The 15,306-nt window shown below is 32.8% G+C and overlaps 1 protein-coding gene across 1 annotated transcript in view; it reads left to right on the top strand.

Annotated features, from left to right (window-relative positions):
- The window catches only part of LOC124456355 (receptor-type tyrosine-protein phosphatase mu-like), a 63,130-nt gene that overhangs the window by 8,051 nt on the left and 39,773 nt on the right, over positions 1-15,306 (top strand). Inside the window, exons 3-8 of the mRNA XM_047006823.1 lie at positions 2,652-2,766; positions 4,805-4,986; positions 6,570-6,682; positions 13,399-13,486; positions 14,634-14,707; positions 14,796-14,832. Of these exons, the coding sequence (XP_046862779.1) occupies positions 2,744-2,766; positions 4,805-4,986; positions 6,570-6,682; positions 13,399-13,486; positions 14,634-14,707; positions 14,796-14,832 (517 nt within the window). The 5' untranslated portion in view covers positions 2,652-2,743. The remainder of the gene's footprint in view (positions 1-2,651; positions 2,767-4,804; positions 4,987-6,569; positions 6,683-13,398; positions 13,487-14,633; positions 14,708-14,795; positions 14,833-15,306) is intronic.

Here is a 15,306-nt window from a genome sequence, read left to right on the forward strand (position 1 = left end):
AAATTTTGGTAGCAGTAGTAGGATTTTGTAATATTTCTACATTTTAAAGAAGCAGCAGCATGATATAATCTCCAGTTTGTTTCAAAACAATGCAGGTCGACGTTGTACCATCTCAATTTTCTGCCATTATGAAGCCAAGAAGACAAACGTTTTAGGATTAATCAGATGAGCAAACTTCCGGCTTCAATTATTGCTGCCACGCTAATACGAGGCAGCACACTATTCTTGACATGACTTGACCCATTTCCCCCGCGACCTATATAGAGGTGAAATTTCGATTTGTGTCTGTCTGTCAACAATTCTGGGGGGATTTTTACGGAATGAGGGGGGACGAACAATCACAATAAGATAGAACCTTTTTGAACTTCTGTAAGTTTCTATTTGATTTTAAATGTGTGGAATCCGAATAGATATGCTTCCTAAACAACGTTATACAGTAGATACTAAAATCGAGTGATCACTGACATTAATTATACATATCTCGTTTGGAGAAAAATACATGAAATGGATTCACCTTGTATTTAGCCAGTTCGGTTCACATTTTTTATCTTGAGCTCTATGGTCACACGGTGAGCAAAATATAGTGTAAGCATGTATTTATTTTCGTTCGAGCTTTTATTATTACTCGAAATATCGGTGTGGATTTAACAAAACGTCAAAAATAATTTAAACGCATGGTGCGAGTTCAACCATGAAATATGAATTATGAATACGATGAAACGTTTGCTCTTTGCAATAACTATACATCATTTTATCGCAGTCGCACAGAATCATCGGAAATAAGGTCCTATCAAAATGTTATAAAGGAAATAATGGAAACAAAACTACAGTTTTATAATATTGTCCGTTTTTACGTTTGTAAACATGCGTTCGATTGATCGGTAGAGTAAACAAAGTATCATACTTTTAATGAAAAATCATTTTAAAGACAAATTTGTTGGAGATATAAACATGTTATCAAAAAATTGTTTTCGTTCAAAATGGTAATGAATTTATCTTTAAAATTATTTGAAACGTGAAATGAAATAAGATGTAAAGCACGGGAGCTATTTTTTGCCGGAAATTAACCGTCGACTTTCAGAACGCGTGCACAGGATAGATACATAATAAATTATGTATTTATTCTGTGACGCGTGCTTTGTTTGCATGTATTCCAAATAAGGTATGCCACGCTTGATTAAGGCCCGTTCACTCCATCCGATTTGTTGGATCCGATTTTGTTGGATCCTAAAAACGGATCGTGTGAGCACATATAAAGTTAGTCTCCGACAGTTGGATACGTCAATCTAAAAAAGAGGATAGAAATAGAACTTTTCTATTCTCATCTGACCGACAAGATCTGAGAATACCGACTAGCCAAATTCTATATATTTGAGAAAGACTTGGAAACAAGAAGAAAAGTACGTAAATATATCGATAAATTACTGGACAACACAAATGGCTGCTCTCAAGATTATAAATATCTAAACGTATTTAAATATCAACAAAACTATCTGACCGTCTTAACAAGCAATCAAAAGACGGAACCGAAACAATCGGATCTCACAAGTCGGAACGTATAAACCGGCCTTCAGATGGAAAGAAAACTCCAAACATGGCGAAATAAACCTTGCAACGCAAAGCTAAAAGTTAGAGAGACACGCATGTAAAATTTCTTTGTCTATCATTCTAATGACCCAATCATAACGTATGTATGAAACCACCTAGAATGCTGTACACGGAATGGGTTCCAATGGCTGTGACTACGGCTGAACCCTGCAATTTTTTCCAGACAAGGGGTCGGGGCAGCACTCCTTGCGATAGCAACTTCTAGTCTTACTATATTTTATACATGGTGCGTTATCCAGTGTAATATACATATCAGTGAGTTAGATACACTCGTATTTGAACCAGATTTGTTCCGTTTCCGGAACATATTTTAGTTCCTGCGTTTGAAAAACATTCTGAAGTATATCTTCAAATGGCAGACACCGTACGGATAAATAGTTCTGCTCTATTGACGGTTATAATCATTCAACTGCAGACATATATTGCAGCTATCAAAACTAATAATAGTTCCTCTTATATTAAAAACGCATCGTTTTGTATATTTGGACAGGTATAACAAACACAGTTTTTAAATATCCAAACCATCGGTGTCATATATTAATATTACAGCAGAGAACGTTGATTCAAGTGGGCATACATAGAATTAAAGAATTCCTGAGAATTTAAAATCAACTTCTTTCTAACTCTTCTATGCAAAAAAGTGTTTTTTATACCCGCGACACGCGACTTTTTACTCACGACCCGCGAAAATTAAATTCACTAAATTTCAATTAGTCGGAACATGGTCGGAATTAACCGCCATTTTATTATCACTTACTTACATTTGACTTCTGCAAAATTTTTTGTTACGGACCATTCGTGACAAAGGTATACTGCACAGTTTGTTAAGGACTCTACTCAAGTTCTATTTCAGTTTTGGCAGTCTTTAAAATGCCATAGCTGAACAACATTTAGTTTTTCGAACTTTGCTCTGTGATTATATCCAAATTCTTTATCGGATAACCTTCCTGAACTTTTCGCTTGATGCTTTTCTTTTCACTGGATAACAAATATGAACTATCAGTCGTTACCTCAACATAAAAATCTAATTTTTTCAAATACAGAAGCAATCATACACGGAAAAAGCTACGTTCCAGTATTTGGAGGTGTAATTGCTGGTGCTTTGACATTTTCGTTCGTTGTCATTATCGTGGCTATGTTTATAAGATATAATTACAGGTTGGTGATTGAAAATTTGATAAGGTTACTTTGTTTGCTAAAAATGTTGCTTAACTTTATTTGTGAAAATAAAAAGAATGATGGCATAATACTTTAACCAACAACTACAAACATTTACGACCTTATCTAACAACATGATATATACATTGAGTTCTATAAGACCTGGAGGGGAAAAGGGGCCTGGACCCCGTGGTCAAAAACATGACGGTAATGGCGGATTTTGGTGTGCAAAACTTCAACTTTAAAATTTTTTTCAATACTCACTCCCTCCTGATTTCTAATACTGTTTGTATGAACGAAAACAAGTGAGAAAAAAAAAACAATTATGATACCGACAGCATATCATGTGAAAAAATGCTTCAGCATTACGTGAAAAACACAGTACACACAAACATCAAAATAAAGAAAATCGACGGTAGAGAAACGCATATTTTGCCTGTAACATTTAAGTTATTTTATGACATTTTTACCATTTAAAAGTGAAAATCAAACGGCATTCTTTAGTGGACCTGTCAATCTCGTCAAACTTATACAGTATTTCATGCTTCTATGTGTTTGACTGTTTGTAAACAATTTTCTCAAATGGATAAATCTGTGTTAAAATGCTCTTAAGGAAGCGAGAAAATGTTTGCTTCAGTCCTACGACATAAGTCAACTGAAAATTTACCATGGATAAATATCATAAGTGTATTGTCATTACCTGATAAATCTACAGAAAACTCATAAAGAAAATATGTTGAACTTGAAGAGCTACAAAAAAGAAAACAATTCAAAACACCATGATACTGTTGCTTGGTAATTTGTATTTTGTAAACAGCTTGGCAGAATCTTGGATCTATTACTGAACAGAACTACATTAATTTTCCATTGAAATTACAATTTTGGAAACTAAAGTGCATTGGTTTCTCTGACAAAAACACTCTGTCTATTGCTGCATGAAGGCAAAATAGTTAATTGACAGTGTAGGTGAAGAAATTTAGCAAGTTCTATAGATATTATTGTGCATTACTTACAGTCTTTTGGAATTGTGTAATGTATGTCAAGAACAAGATATAATTTTTCAAAAATGCTAAACCCTTCAAGCACTACTACTCTTCTGTTTTGCTTGAACAACTTACAGCTACTAATACTAATTATTTATATATACAAACTAACATTTGGGAATGAAATGATAACAACTTGAACATGATACAAGATGGATGCAAAACTCGATAAAAATTGACAGCTTCGCCACGTCTGGCGAGCGATTAAGTGAAGAACAAATAAGACTGGACCAAAATAACTTTAAATTAAAACTTAGTCGTAGAAACACTCTTCAAGTATCGTGTTAAAAACAAAATAGTAAAACTACTACTGTGCTACTTACCGGAGTCAAGAAATGTTCCCTTTTCTGTCGCTCTTTCAGCATCCGCAAACCACAGAAGTTGGCAGATTGTTTAATAAATAAAATTTTAAAGAAGTGCTTATATTAGGAACATAAATAGTTTTGATATTTTCTATACTCGCAATCGTGGTGGTCAAATCAGGGTGGGCGACAAAATTTTTATTTCATGAGCCCCCGTCTTTCCGCTGACTTTGACCACCAAAATCCGCCATGTTTTTCACCACGCGGCCGCGCGCTAATAATTTATAGTAATTTTGTTAACATGTCCCCTCCAGGTCTTATAGAACTCAATGGATATATAGGACTTGCTATGTTTTTGTTTTGCTCGTAGGCAGATTTGGTCTAGTGCTGTTGCGCAACACTAGCAATAATAGTTAACCTCTCTTGGGATTAAGCGTAAAAAGGCCATTCAGTCTATATTTTTGACACAAAAACAATTGCCACTTTAAAGGACATTTTAAAATTCATACCAAACACTTAATAATTCGTATTCAATAAGAATTTATAATTCAATGTTGGCGATTGAATTTTTGACAGGTGAATGTTCAATAGTGAAGTAATCACGACGTTTCAATGTACGCTCTAATGTACAAACTAATGTACAAACTACTCCTTTCTAATAACTCATCATGTACTAAACATTTATTTTCATAGAAAGCGGGGAAGAAATACCAGATCTTCTTTTCAAATGTCGCGTCAAACTTCCAATGTTCTTACTTCTACCCAAGAGAACGGTCACTCGCCGATAAAATCGCCTTCAGATCACCACAGCCACAACTCACCTGATTGTGAAACGCATCTTCATCGAACGAAGAGAAAAAGGCATTCTGTTGAAGGTCTATATCATTATGATTTTTTCGTCTGTGGATTTAACATAATGGACTCAAGATAGACTTGTGTTTTTTTAAGGGCCTTATTTTCACGAGCGAAGTCGCTCAGCGACTAGCAAAAATTTGCACAAAATAATGTGCGCAAAAGTGAGTTTCAAGAACGAAATTTTCTTTATTGAGTAGAAATACATTGGCCAGTCAGTTCACAAGTTTTGGTTTACCAATATAAATTTCTGAAGTATGTTTTTGGATACATGGTGTTTGCACACTTAGCTAGTCTTTAACGGAAACTTGAGGGAATGGATGTTTGATGGGAAATTTGATTTTCTTAAGTGAAACTTATTGTGTCTTAGCTGAGCTTTTCCTTGCTCAATGTTTAGTACACATAGTTTTGAGTAATTGATGTGGCTGATAGTAATAGTAGCTCACAGTTGATTTGTAATTATTGTGATATAATTACTCACGAAACTTTTGATTTGAAAACTTTGCATGATTTTGAGCTATCAAGCAACTTTTATTTCTATCTTTTTTCAGATCTTTTCCTGCTAAGTGAGCTATAAATACTTTCAACACATACTTTTATCCTGTACTATAGATACAACGGTGTACCTTGATACATAAAGAATTTCACAATATGTCTTTGATCAAAAACATGAAAAATATTGTTGGAAGAGAAAAATGAATATGTCCTACTACAGAAAAATTGAAATTTCCACTTACCTAAAAGCAGTGGCTACAAATAAATTTTAATATGAAGAGATTCTTAGACTTCTACCTGATTAAGAAATGCGATAGGTTTTGTAACTAGCTACAATTACTGATATTTAAAATTAATGAATTGAATTCATGTTAAGCATATACTAATTTAGGAAGAGTTAAAAACAAATGGAAAACATCCTGAAGTAAACTTTTCTTAATTCAGAGGACGTCGTTGCCCTGAACGACTATTAAAGTGATTGTCCTAGCAGGATTGCTTTATTCCCTGTTTTATAGCTACCGTACCACAACCCCCCAAAAAACAAAGCTTAAATTTTGTCATTTTGGATGCAATTACTTCCTTGGTTTGAACTGTGAAAATAAATATTTCATGTAAAACTGTTTTAAGAGCAGAAGAATATTTGAATAATGCTTCTCATAAATTGCTATTCATGTGACTGCAGCTTTTAACTGGATGAACTTTTAATGCAGTGAAATGCTATTTGGTAATGATGCTAACACATGAATACTATCTTCAATTGATTAAATTTGTGGAAATATTTATGCTATAAAGATATCAACTGTTTTATACAAAACAGTTTATGATAGTGTGATCAGCCAGAAACAATTTAAAATATGTAACTGATCAACACTGAACAATCAAACATGTGCATTAAGGCTATTTAAAAAACATAAATGGCTATGTAACTATAGAATATTTTTTTGAATACTTAATCAATTTTCATCATGATGAGGTTGAAAATCATTTTGTAACAAATAAATTTATTAATATCACAATAAAACCGTAAGCAAGAAATCATTTCGTAAGCGAATCTGCTTTTTGTAATTGATGGTGTGCGCCGTTGAAAGTTCTCTTTCATTGAATGATTTAGATTCATTGGATGTACTTTCGAGCCCGACAAAGCCAATTCCTCTGTCAAATCTTTTGGAGTACGTAAAAGAGCACCAAACAAACAAAAACACAGGCTTTGCTGAGGAATTCGAGGTATCATTTTCATCAAACAATCTGTTAGTTTCTAAAAATTATGTCAAGTAAGTTTTTTTTGAAATCATAGTCGTTTTTGTTTCTATGAAACAAAGAGAGAATCCTTTGCCCAGTTGTGACTTGATAATGTCATCTGTTAGCCTGTTTGCCATGAATATGCTAATATCTATTTTCTATTTAAACGTGTTACAATAAACTTACCATAAGAAAGTGATTAATGTTCACCTGAATGAATCATACATCTGTTACCAACTGAGAGTTTCAATTTGAAAAATATAGACAAAAAAAATATTATCCAATTCAAGTTCAACTGAAATTTGGCCATCTTGAGCATTGTTTACATATTATAATATTGACATAATGTTAAAAGAATGCACTGCAATTTGTTTGGCGTGATATTTTCAATGACATGCATAGGACAATCACTAATCAGCTATTAGATATATAAATACAGGGGATGGATTATATTGTGGCTTCCAATAGGACTACACGTCTATTTGAAGAAATAAATGGATGCATGTGACTGGATTTTAAAACTATTTTATTTTAGCCTGCTTAATCTTTAAAGACGAAAGTTTGTAAAATATATAACTGCTAAAGTAAAAAAGTATACTCTTAGAAATTTTTTTCAATCCAGGTTAATTATACTTTGTATCTTCATGTTCGTGATTGTTACAAAGAAATAATAAAACTTATTCATAAACTGAATTTTGACAAACTGTAGAAGAAGGATATACGCGTGTAAAAACGGTTGTGCTTTGCAGTGTAGAATACCCGATTCGCTGCAATTTTGGTTAATTACCGTGTAGAACAAAAATATTATGATGTCGAAAAAATGCTGCACTTTCTTATAAATTTTCTTTTTCTCTTAATTCTGTGAATGACGTAATAGTTGCCGATTGTCGACATCACATGAAACATATTCCTTTTATTTATTCTTCATCAATAATGCTTTACTTCTATAAAATTTCCCACATAATGAGGAATTTCATACATCATTCTGTGAGCACCACATAAGACAAGAAAATTAAAATGCATATTTTAAGATAGGTATATGGTCCAGTCTATGGGATCGTCATGGTAAACGGGCATTTTGTTCAGGTGGGATAAAAATATAAAAAAATTTTCTTTATTCATCCATTTTAAATGTATGTCATCTAATTCAATGTCACTGTGCACTAAGTATTAATTTTAATTAAAAAGCATATATATTTTACTAGAAAATATATTGTTAATTAATTTTTACTCGGTACATTTTCCAATCAAAATGAACTAATTTATCAGTATCTCCAGATTTTGACCAATAATGTTTTATTTGGACGTGCAGAATAAGCTTGTATCATCCTTAATGGGGTACCGCATTTTGGAAGCCATGGACAATCCAAAACGTCACTCATGTTACTTGGACTAGTCACACTCCAGCAATAATGTAGTCATGCAACGGCTCCTAGCGAGGCTAACTCGTAGGCTAAAAATTACTATTGTATTTTGCTTCCGTGTGAGAATGACCATTAAATAAGACAGAGTTACTCCCGCTGATTACCCATCGTTTACCCTGGTTCCTACAGACGAGATCAAGCATAGCATTTTTTTTTCATACATTAATATTTTCAGAACTTTTAATTATTCCTGACTACCGGAATCACACTCGTTTTATTCTTGCCATTCTTTGAAAATTCAGTTAAGTCTATGGGTATTTTTGATTATCTGTGATCAAATCGCAATATTTTTGAATGAAAAAATACCTCGAAACATGCACTGGAAAGATGTCAAGGCAAATTAAAACATTATTCTTTCGTAGCCATTTGGATATGCAGACATGTTACAGATGACATCAAAATGTATTTAGGAGAAAGGTATTATTGATTTAGCAAGTACTAATAAAGAAATTCTACCCCTCCCTAATACAAACACTTCTGCAGATATGCGTTTTTATCACATTGATTTCATAAACTGGAGCAAATAGGCAGGGGCGGATCTAGAGTATGTCAAATCCGTCGCGCGACTAATGTTTGAAATTCAAAAATTACCTATTCATATTAATTAAAAATCATTAATTATTCTTACTTTATTATCGCATTTACTTCGTGATAAAAATCCAGCTTTATTTATTATTGAAAACTAATGACTAATGCAACGAATATCTCCTTGGTAACCAGATCAGTTGAATTTTAATTGACCTGGAATAACCGACTGATAAGCGGGGTGGCTTCACTGAACCAATAAAATAGCGTTTCTGGCGTTCATAGACTCCTTTATAAGTCGAACAAAGGAGTCTATGAACGCCAGAAACGCTATTTTATTGGTCAATGGCCAGATCAGTGGACAGTCTGGAATAATCTCGACCGATAATAGGGGTGGCCGGACCTATCAGGGAGTCCAATTGCTATCTTACAATTGGTTCATTTGAATTTTTGTCTTACTATGATTGGTTTGACCGATTTCGACTGATAGCCAACTGAACTAACATAGTCAAGCTCACTGTCTGAATTGAATGTTTGATCGTTCATAGTAATTTTCAGAAGCATGATAGAAACTAAACTACAATCAGATGGAATTTATGGAAATCTTTTACAAATTCATATGTTGACATGAATGCTGCTTTCCAAACTGGGAATTTTTTCAAGAGGGTGAAAAATTTATGGATAAATTGTAAATGCTTGGCAAATACGATCTCGCGAGCGACATTTCAGTCATTGATGTTCAAAACCAAGCCAACATTGTTTTGAGTTTTATCAGCAGAAATTTACATCGAAAATCGTAAGTAAAGGACAAGTGAAGTGTATGCATGAATGCAATATACCAAAGTCAATTTATGCGAGTGTGTGATGCGATTTATGTTAATATGGCGTATGGTAAGCAGATTGATGCTTCTAAAATTGTTGTTGCCGAAGGACTTTTAGCTATGATTTCTATAATGCTTGGGGAATCGTGGCCGTTATATGGCAGCGAAATCCTACATTTCTGCAAGTATATTTCAATGGACAAAAATCTGTAGCCATAAGGTGCCATACTATTATTTACTTTATCATAAACAAATGTTTGGGGCTTTTCAGTTTATGATCATTGATCATTCAATCATTGGACAGTTATACTACATATTGTTTAAGATTTGAGAAAACTAACATTGATTACATGAGAAGCTGTTTACTATAACCTGTGATTTTGAGTCTTCTGATCCATGAAGCTTTTTATTTTGACAATTTGACTGGAATGGTATTAAACCTGAGTATTTCACATACATGAAATGTTGTCCCATGTCACATATTGTCCCCTTTTCTAACTGAACACCTCATGTAGAGATGTAAAGGTGTGTTAATCTACGGCTCATACCAGACTGTTTGCCATAAATTCCAAAGGGCTATTGATGTATGAATAGCATTTTCTATAAAGTAAAAATGTCTTCCAATGTATGCAGATAAACCTTGAAATTTGGCAAAACAGCAAAGTATTTTCATGATCACTAGGTAATTTTTCTGATGATCAGTATAATTTCTAAACTAAATTATTTCAGATTTACATTTAAACGAGCTTTGATCATATGAAAAGATATTTATCATAACCAGTAAGCATGACACATGAACCAATTTTAACATTCATGTAATTATATAATTAAAGACATGTTGGTTACATTCTGTTTGTATTTGCAAATACAATGCTACTAGTAATTGCTATATAGCACACCTTGCATATACTTACAGAAGATAATAGTCTAGTGAAATGCCTAAGAAACATTCATGGCATTAAGCTGTCCTTAACTGCAATTTTTCACTTTGATAATTTTCTTAATCTTTGACAGAAAAAAATTTTGAGTTTTTCTCAAAAGTGAATTTGCTGGCTCTGATGTGGAGATGGGTAAAGGGTTACAATAAACTTGCATGGTTTGAAGTCTGAGCTTTTCTATATTTATGAACTGTCACTTGTAGTACCAAATTTCTAACTTAACTTATTACATAGAGGTTTGAATGGGGGTCTCTAGGGGGGTCTATGCCTGACAACTTGGTAGAAATTTTTAAAGACTATATCTGTTTTTGAATAGCATTATTGTAAAATAAATTTTACGTTCCTAGACATGCTAATGAGCCATATATTTGGCATGATAATGAGCCTAATTATTTGGCAAAACATTCAAGTATTGTTCACTTCATTTTTTTTTTGAAAAAAACGTAAGCAAAATGTGTTATTTTTACCGAAAAACGATGCCCACAAATACATCTTGTATTGCTCTAAAACGCTGAAAATGGCATTTTAGAGGCTCTGAAATTCAAAATTTCTCAGGGGAGAATGCCTCAGACCTCCCCCGGCGCGGAGTGCCTCCGACGTTTTATGACTGATGTTTGAAAAATCCTAGATCCGCCCCTGCAAATAGGTACTTGAAAATAGGCACTTCAATTTATCTGGCCCAGATGGCTCTTACCACAGTCACAGCCTGGTTTTAAAAATGCTATATATTTCATAAATTGAGTAATGTTGGACAGTTTGGTGCAAGACATACATTAGGGCTTTCTGTCAAGAGTTTTTTTTAATTATAATGGATAGAGCTTTACAAATTACCATTTAACTAACGACAGTTAAATTTACGATTGAGCCTTATATGTATGAATTAAAATGGTTGTTATGAAGACAAAGTAGTTGATGATCAACTTAAAATAGAATTTTGCAATAGTACGTATATTTGTATTTAAATATATCACTTTCTGAAATTGTGATTGAAATTCTGAAATTTAAATTTACAATAGCTTTAAACATTGGCACTAATTTTATTTCGATCTTTTCATTTAAGCATTGATCTTTATCTTTAAAAAAAGTATCAGAAATTAGTCGTGTCAAATCTTAGTTTGAGAAACTTGATAATGTCATTTAACACATTGTTAATTTTGCCAGATGATTTCTCTTACATGATAGTGTCAACTTCAATAACAAGATTTTTTTGAAAGCAAACATGTTTCGACATTATCATAATGCCATCTTCAGTGCAGAATGGTTAGTGTTAAGTAATATGATACGTAATATGATATGAATAAATTAATTACAATGAATAGGATTATGATTTAGTTAGGAAGTTATAAAATATTTACAAAAAAGGAAAAGAAAAATAAGTATTAAGAACTTATAACGTAAATATAGTGTTGTAGTGGTGAACTTGGATATTTAAATCGGGATTAGTTTTATTGATGTGTAGAGCTTCCTTGATCTTGAGTGAGAAAGTGGATTGAACAGTGTCGATGATTTTAAAACAGGAAGGTGAGAATTTGTTTTTACATGAAAGAGAGGCTTGAAGATGTTTGTAGATAGTGGAGTTTTTGTCTGTGTGAGTATGTTCCTTTATCCTGGTAGATAATTGGCGAGAAGTTTCACCAATATAGCGGGAATTACATCCCGCACATGAAAATTGATAAACTACCATAGATTTGGAACTTCCCGAACTTTTGGCACTTCCCGAACTTTCCAAATCTATGGTAGTTTATCAATTTTCATGTGCGGGATGTAATTCCCGCTATATTGGTGAAACTTCTCGCCAATTATCTACCAGGATAAAGGAACATACTCACACAGACAAAAACTCCACTATCTACAAACATCTTCAAGCCTCTCTTTCATGTAAAAACAAATTCTCACCTTCCTGTTTTAAAATCATCGACACTGTTCAATCCACTTTCTCACTCAAGATCAAGGAAGCTCTACACATCAATAAAACTAATCCCGATTTAAATATCCAAGTTCACCACTACAACACTATATTTACGTTATAAGTTCTTAATACTTATTTTTCTTTTCCTTTTTTGTAAATATTTTATAACTTCCTGACTAAATCATAATCCTATTCATTGTAATTAATTTATTCATATCATATTACGTATCATATTACTTAACACTAACCATTCTGCACTGAAGATGGCATTATGATAATGTCGAAACATGTTTGCTTTCAAAAAAATCGTCGTTTTTCTCAAGTGTTTTTTAAAATTGCTGCTAATTAGAAATTATTCAATAACAAGCCTATGAAGATGTATCATTCGGTGGTAGATTCGCTCGATTTTACATTGACGTAGTAAGGAATTTGCATTTAGGAGAGCACGTTAAAAAGTTTATCTCTAAATGAAATGCACAAGCTTCGGAGCATGCCATAGCAGTTTTGAAATGAGCTATCCGATTTTGTAATTCACTTGTAATTCACTCATGTAATTTTAAAACTGATCGAAATTTTGTGATATGTTTGTAGTCAAAATCACTTTCACGCTATTCCAGCATATCAACTGCATTTATAAAGATAACTTTTGTTCAACAAAATCATCTACTTTCAAAAAAATATCTGACTGCATACTCAAAGAAATTACAATTGTTAAATGTAACTCGAAGCAATTGCAAAGCCAATTTTTAGCACTGCTCATAATTTTATCATTAATACTTAGCAGGAAAAGCACAATTTCAAATTTGTCATTCTTGTACTTTTACTTGTACTTGTCCATTTCGACGTAATTTAAGCTGAAGTTAATTTTTCTCTTTTAAAAACTGGGTAAACGTTTAAATCTCAATCGAGAATTTGTTTAGATGATTCATAGATTAATGAACATTGTTGATTCCCTTTTTAATTATCAATTTTGTCTAAAGAATATTCCTTTACTCAAAATATCTTTATTCTTTATTTTATTTTTTATGCTGCTAACTTGTATTTATGGCTTCTTAATTATACTCAACCTGTTTTTTTAACGTAGTCAATCAGCAGAAAAGCAAATTTCTCCTACGATGAATGCAAAAGATATATTAATAAAGCCAAGAATCGTTATGCAAACATTGTCACTTGTAAGTTTCAATTTCTTTCACATTCTTTATTCGTTTAAAATCTTTATGTTTTTGAAAATCACTTAATGAGTCGAGCAAGAACATCGATTATAGATTTGCGAATGACACCCAGGCATATGTTATTTGTTAAAACAAATTTGATGTAAAGCTGGAGTTCTGATATTAATAATATACTTTGAGATATTTCTCGACTGTGATTGGTTGGTTGAAGGGCAGTTTATTATAATTGCACTCTGAAAATGTGTAATTACGCTGTTGAAAAGCTGTAATTGAACTCTCAAAATCTTTAAGTGCATTGTAGAACGTGCAATTACACTGCAGATACTGTAACCTGATTGGACGAAAAGCAGTAAAAGCCAAACAAACTTCTTTTAATTAAAAAAAAAGCATAGCAGAAATTGTAAGTAAACAAGGATTTCCACAATTGTAATTGTTTGATATTCAAGAATTACGAAAGAATGCAAAGAATAGAAAGAAACAGAAAGTAATGTTTTTTGGTGAATGTTTTTAACAGTTAGGCGGCGTTTTTCCGAAACGATTGAAAGAAACAAAACGAGGAAGAGAGTTAAACGGTAAAGTCACGAAACATCTCAAAGTATATTATTGTTAAGTAATAGCACAGTTTCTCGTGCAATTACCACTAAACATGCACTCGTGAGTTTTCAAAGACTCATTTCGCCGCAGTCTTTAAAAAACTCACTCGTGCATGTTTATCCATATTCAGCAATATAACGAGTTACCACTCCAGTACCGTCATAAAGAAAACCACTGTAAAGTTTGCACCTTTACGCTGTCAGATTTCGCTGTCATTTTGGCTATATTTTCTACCTATCCTCAAACGAGTTTTAAAGTAGACCTCACAAATAACAGTAAAGTTATACCAGCTTTTTTATCTTGGTTGTCAAACGTTGAAAATGCTTTAGTTTGCCGTCTTTGACCCGCAATTTGGAATTATAATATATATAATGCAAAATGTTTGAGATCGACTGCACTATCAGCTTAATAACAAAACGTTGTTTCATGTAAGGTAAAACTAATTAAAACGAGGTCAATTAAATAAAAGATTGTTTTCTTGATAGCAACATGCAGCTTCCTTTATTGATTGCATTGCACTTAATGCAATTACAATGCTTCAATGTATATTTAGACGATCACACCAGAGTTTGCCTGTCAAATACAGGTGATGATGGATCTGACTATATCAATGCCAATTATATCGACGTAAGTTAGAAAAAATATGATAATGATATTAAGAAACTATAAATGATAGATATTGCATTTAAATTATTGCATGTTGCTGCACATTTAGGGATACTATCTTCCAGAAAAATTTATTGCAACCCAAGGTAAGTACTTAATAAAAATCTATTGGGAATAGTAAACAATTACTGGATGAGGTTGAGCATTATCAGGGGCAGATCTAGGGTATGTCAAATCTGTCACGCGACTGATGTTTATAGTTCAAAAATTTCAAAATAGCAAATACCATGGTGAATGGTGATAATAACAATGTAATAGTTCTTAAAAGAACTGTTTTAACCAGAACACTAACCCAACAATTCAAAGGAACCGTTATTTACAGCTAGAAAGAGACACTATGCATTTCGGCAGACTACTCGTCAGGTGTCAACGTCTGCTAAATGAAAACCTCCAAACCATGCCATATTTATAACGTTACAAAAGGTCAATGTCATCCCTATTTTTAGAGATGACACTTAAAACAGAGACAGATTAAACACGTAATCCTTTTGTCGGCAAAGGACAGGATTAGTTTTGTCGGCAAAGTTTTGCAGGTTATATTTTCCTTTTTAATGTACATC

Source organism: Xenia sp. Carnegie-2017, unplaced genomic scaffold (assembly GCF_021976095.1).
Source record: "Xenia sp. Carnegie-2017 unplaced genomic scaffold, XeniaSp_v1 HiC_scaffold_45, whole genome shotgun sequence".
In the NCBI taxonomy this organism is placed as follows: domain Eukaryota; kingdom Metazoa; phylum Cnidaria; class Anthozoa; order Malacalcyonacea; family Xeniidae; genus Xenia; species Xenia sp. Carnegie-2017.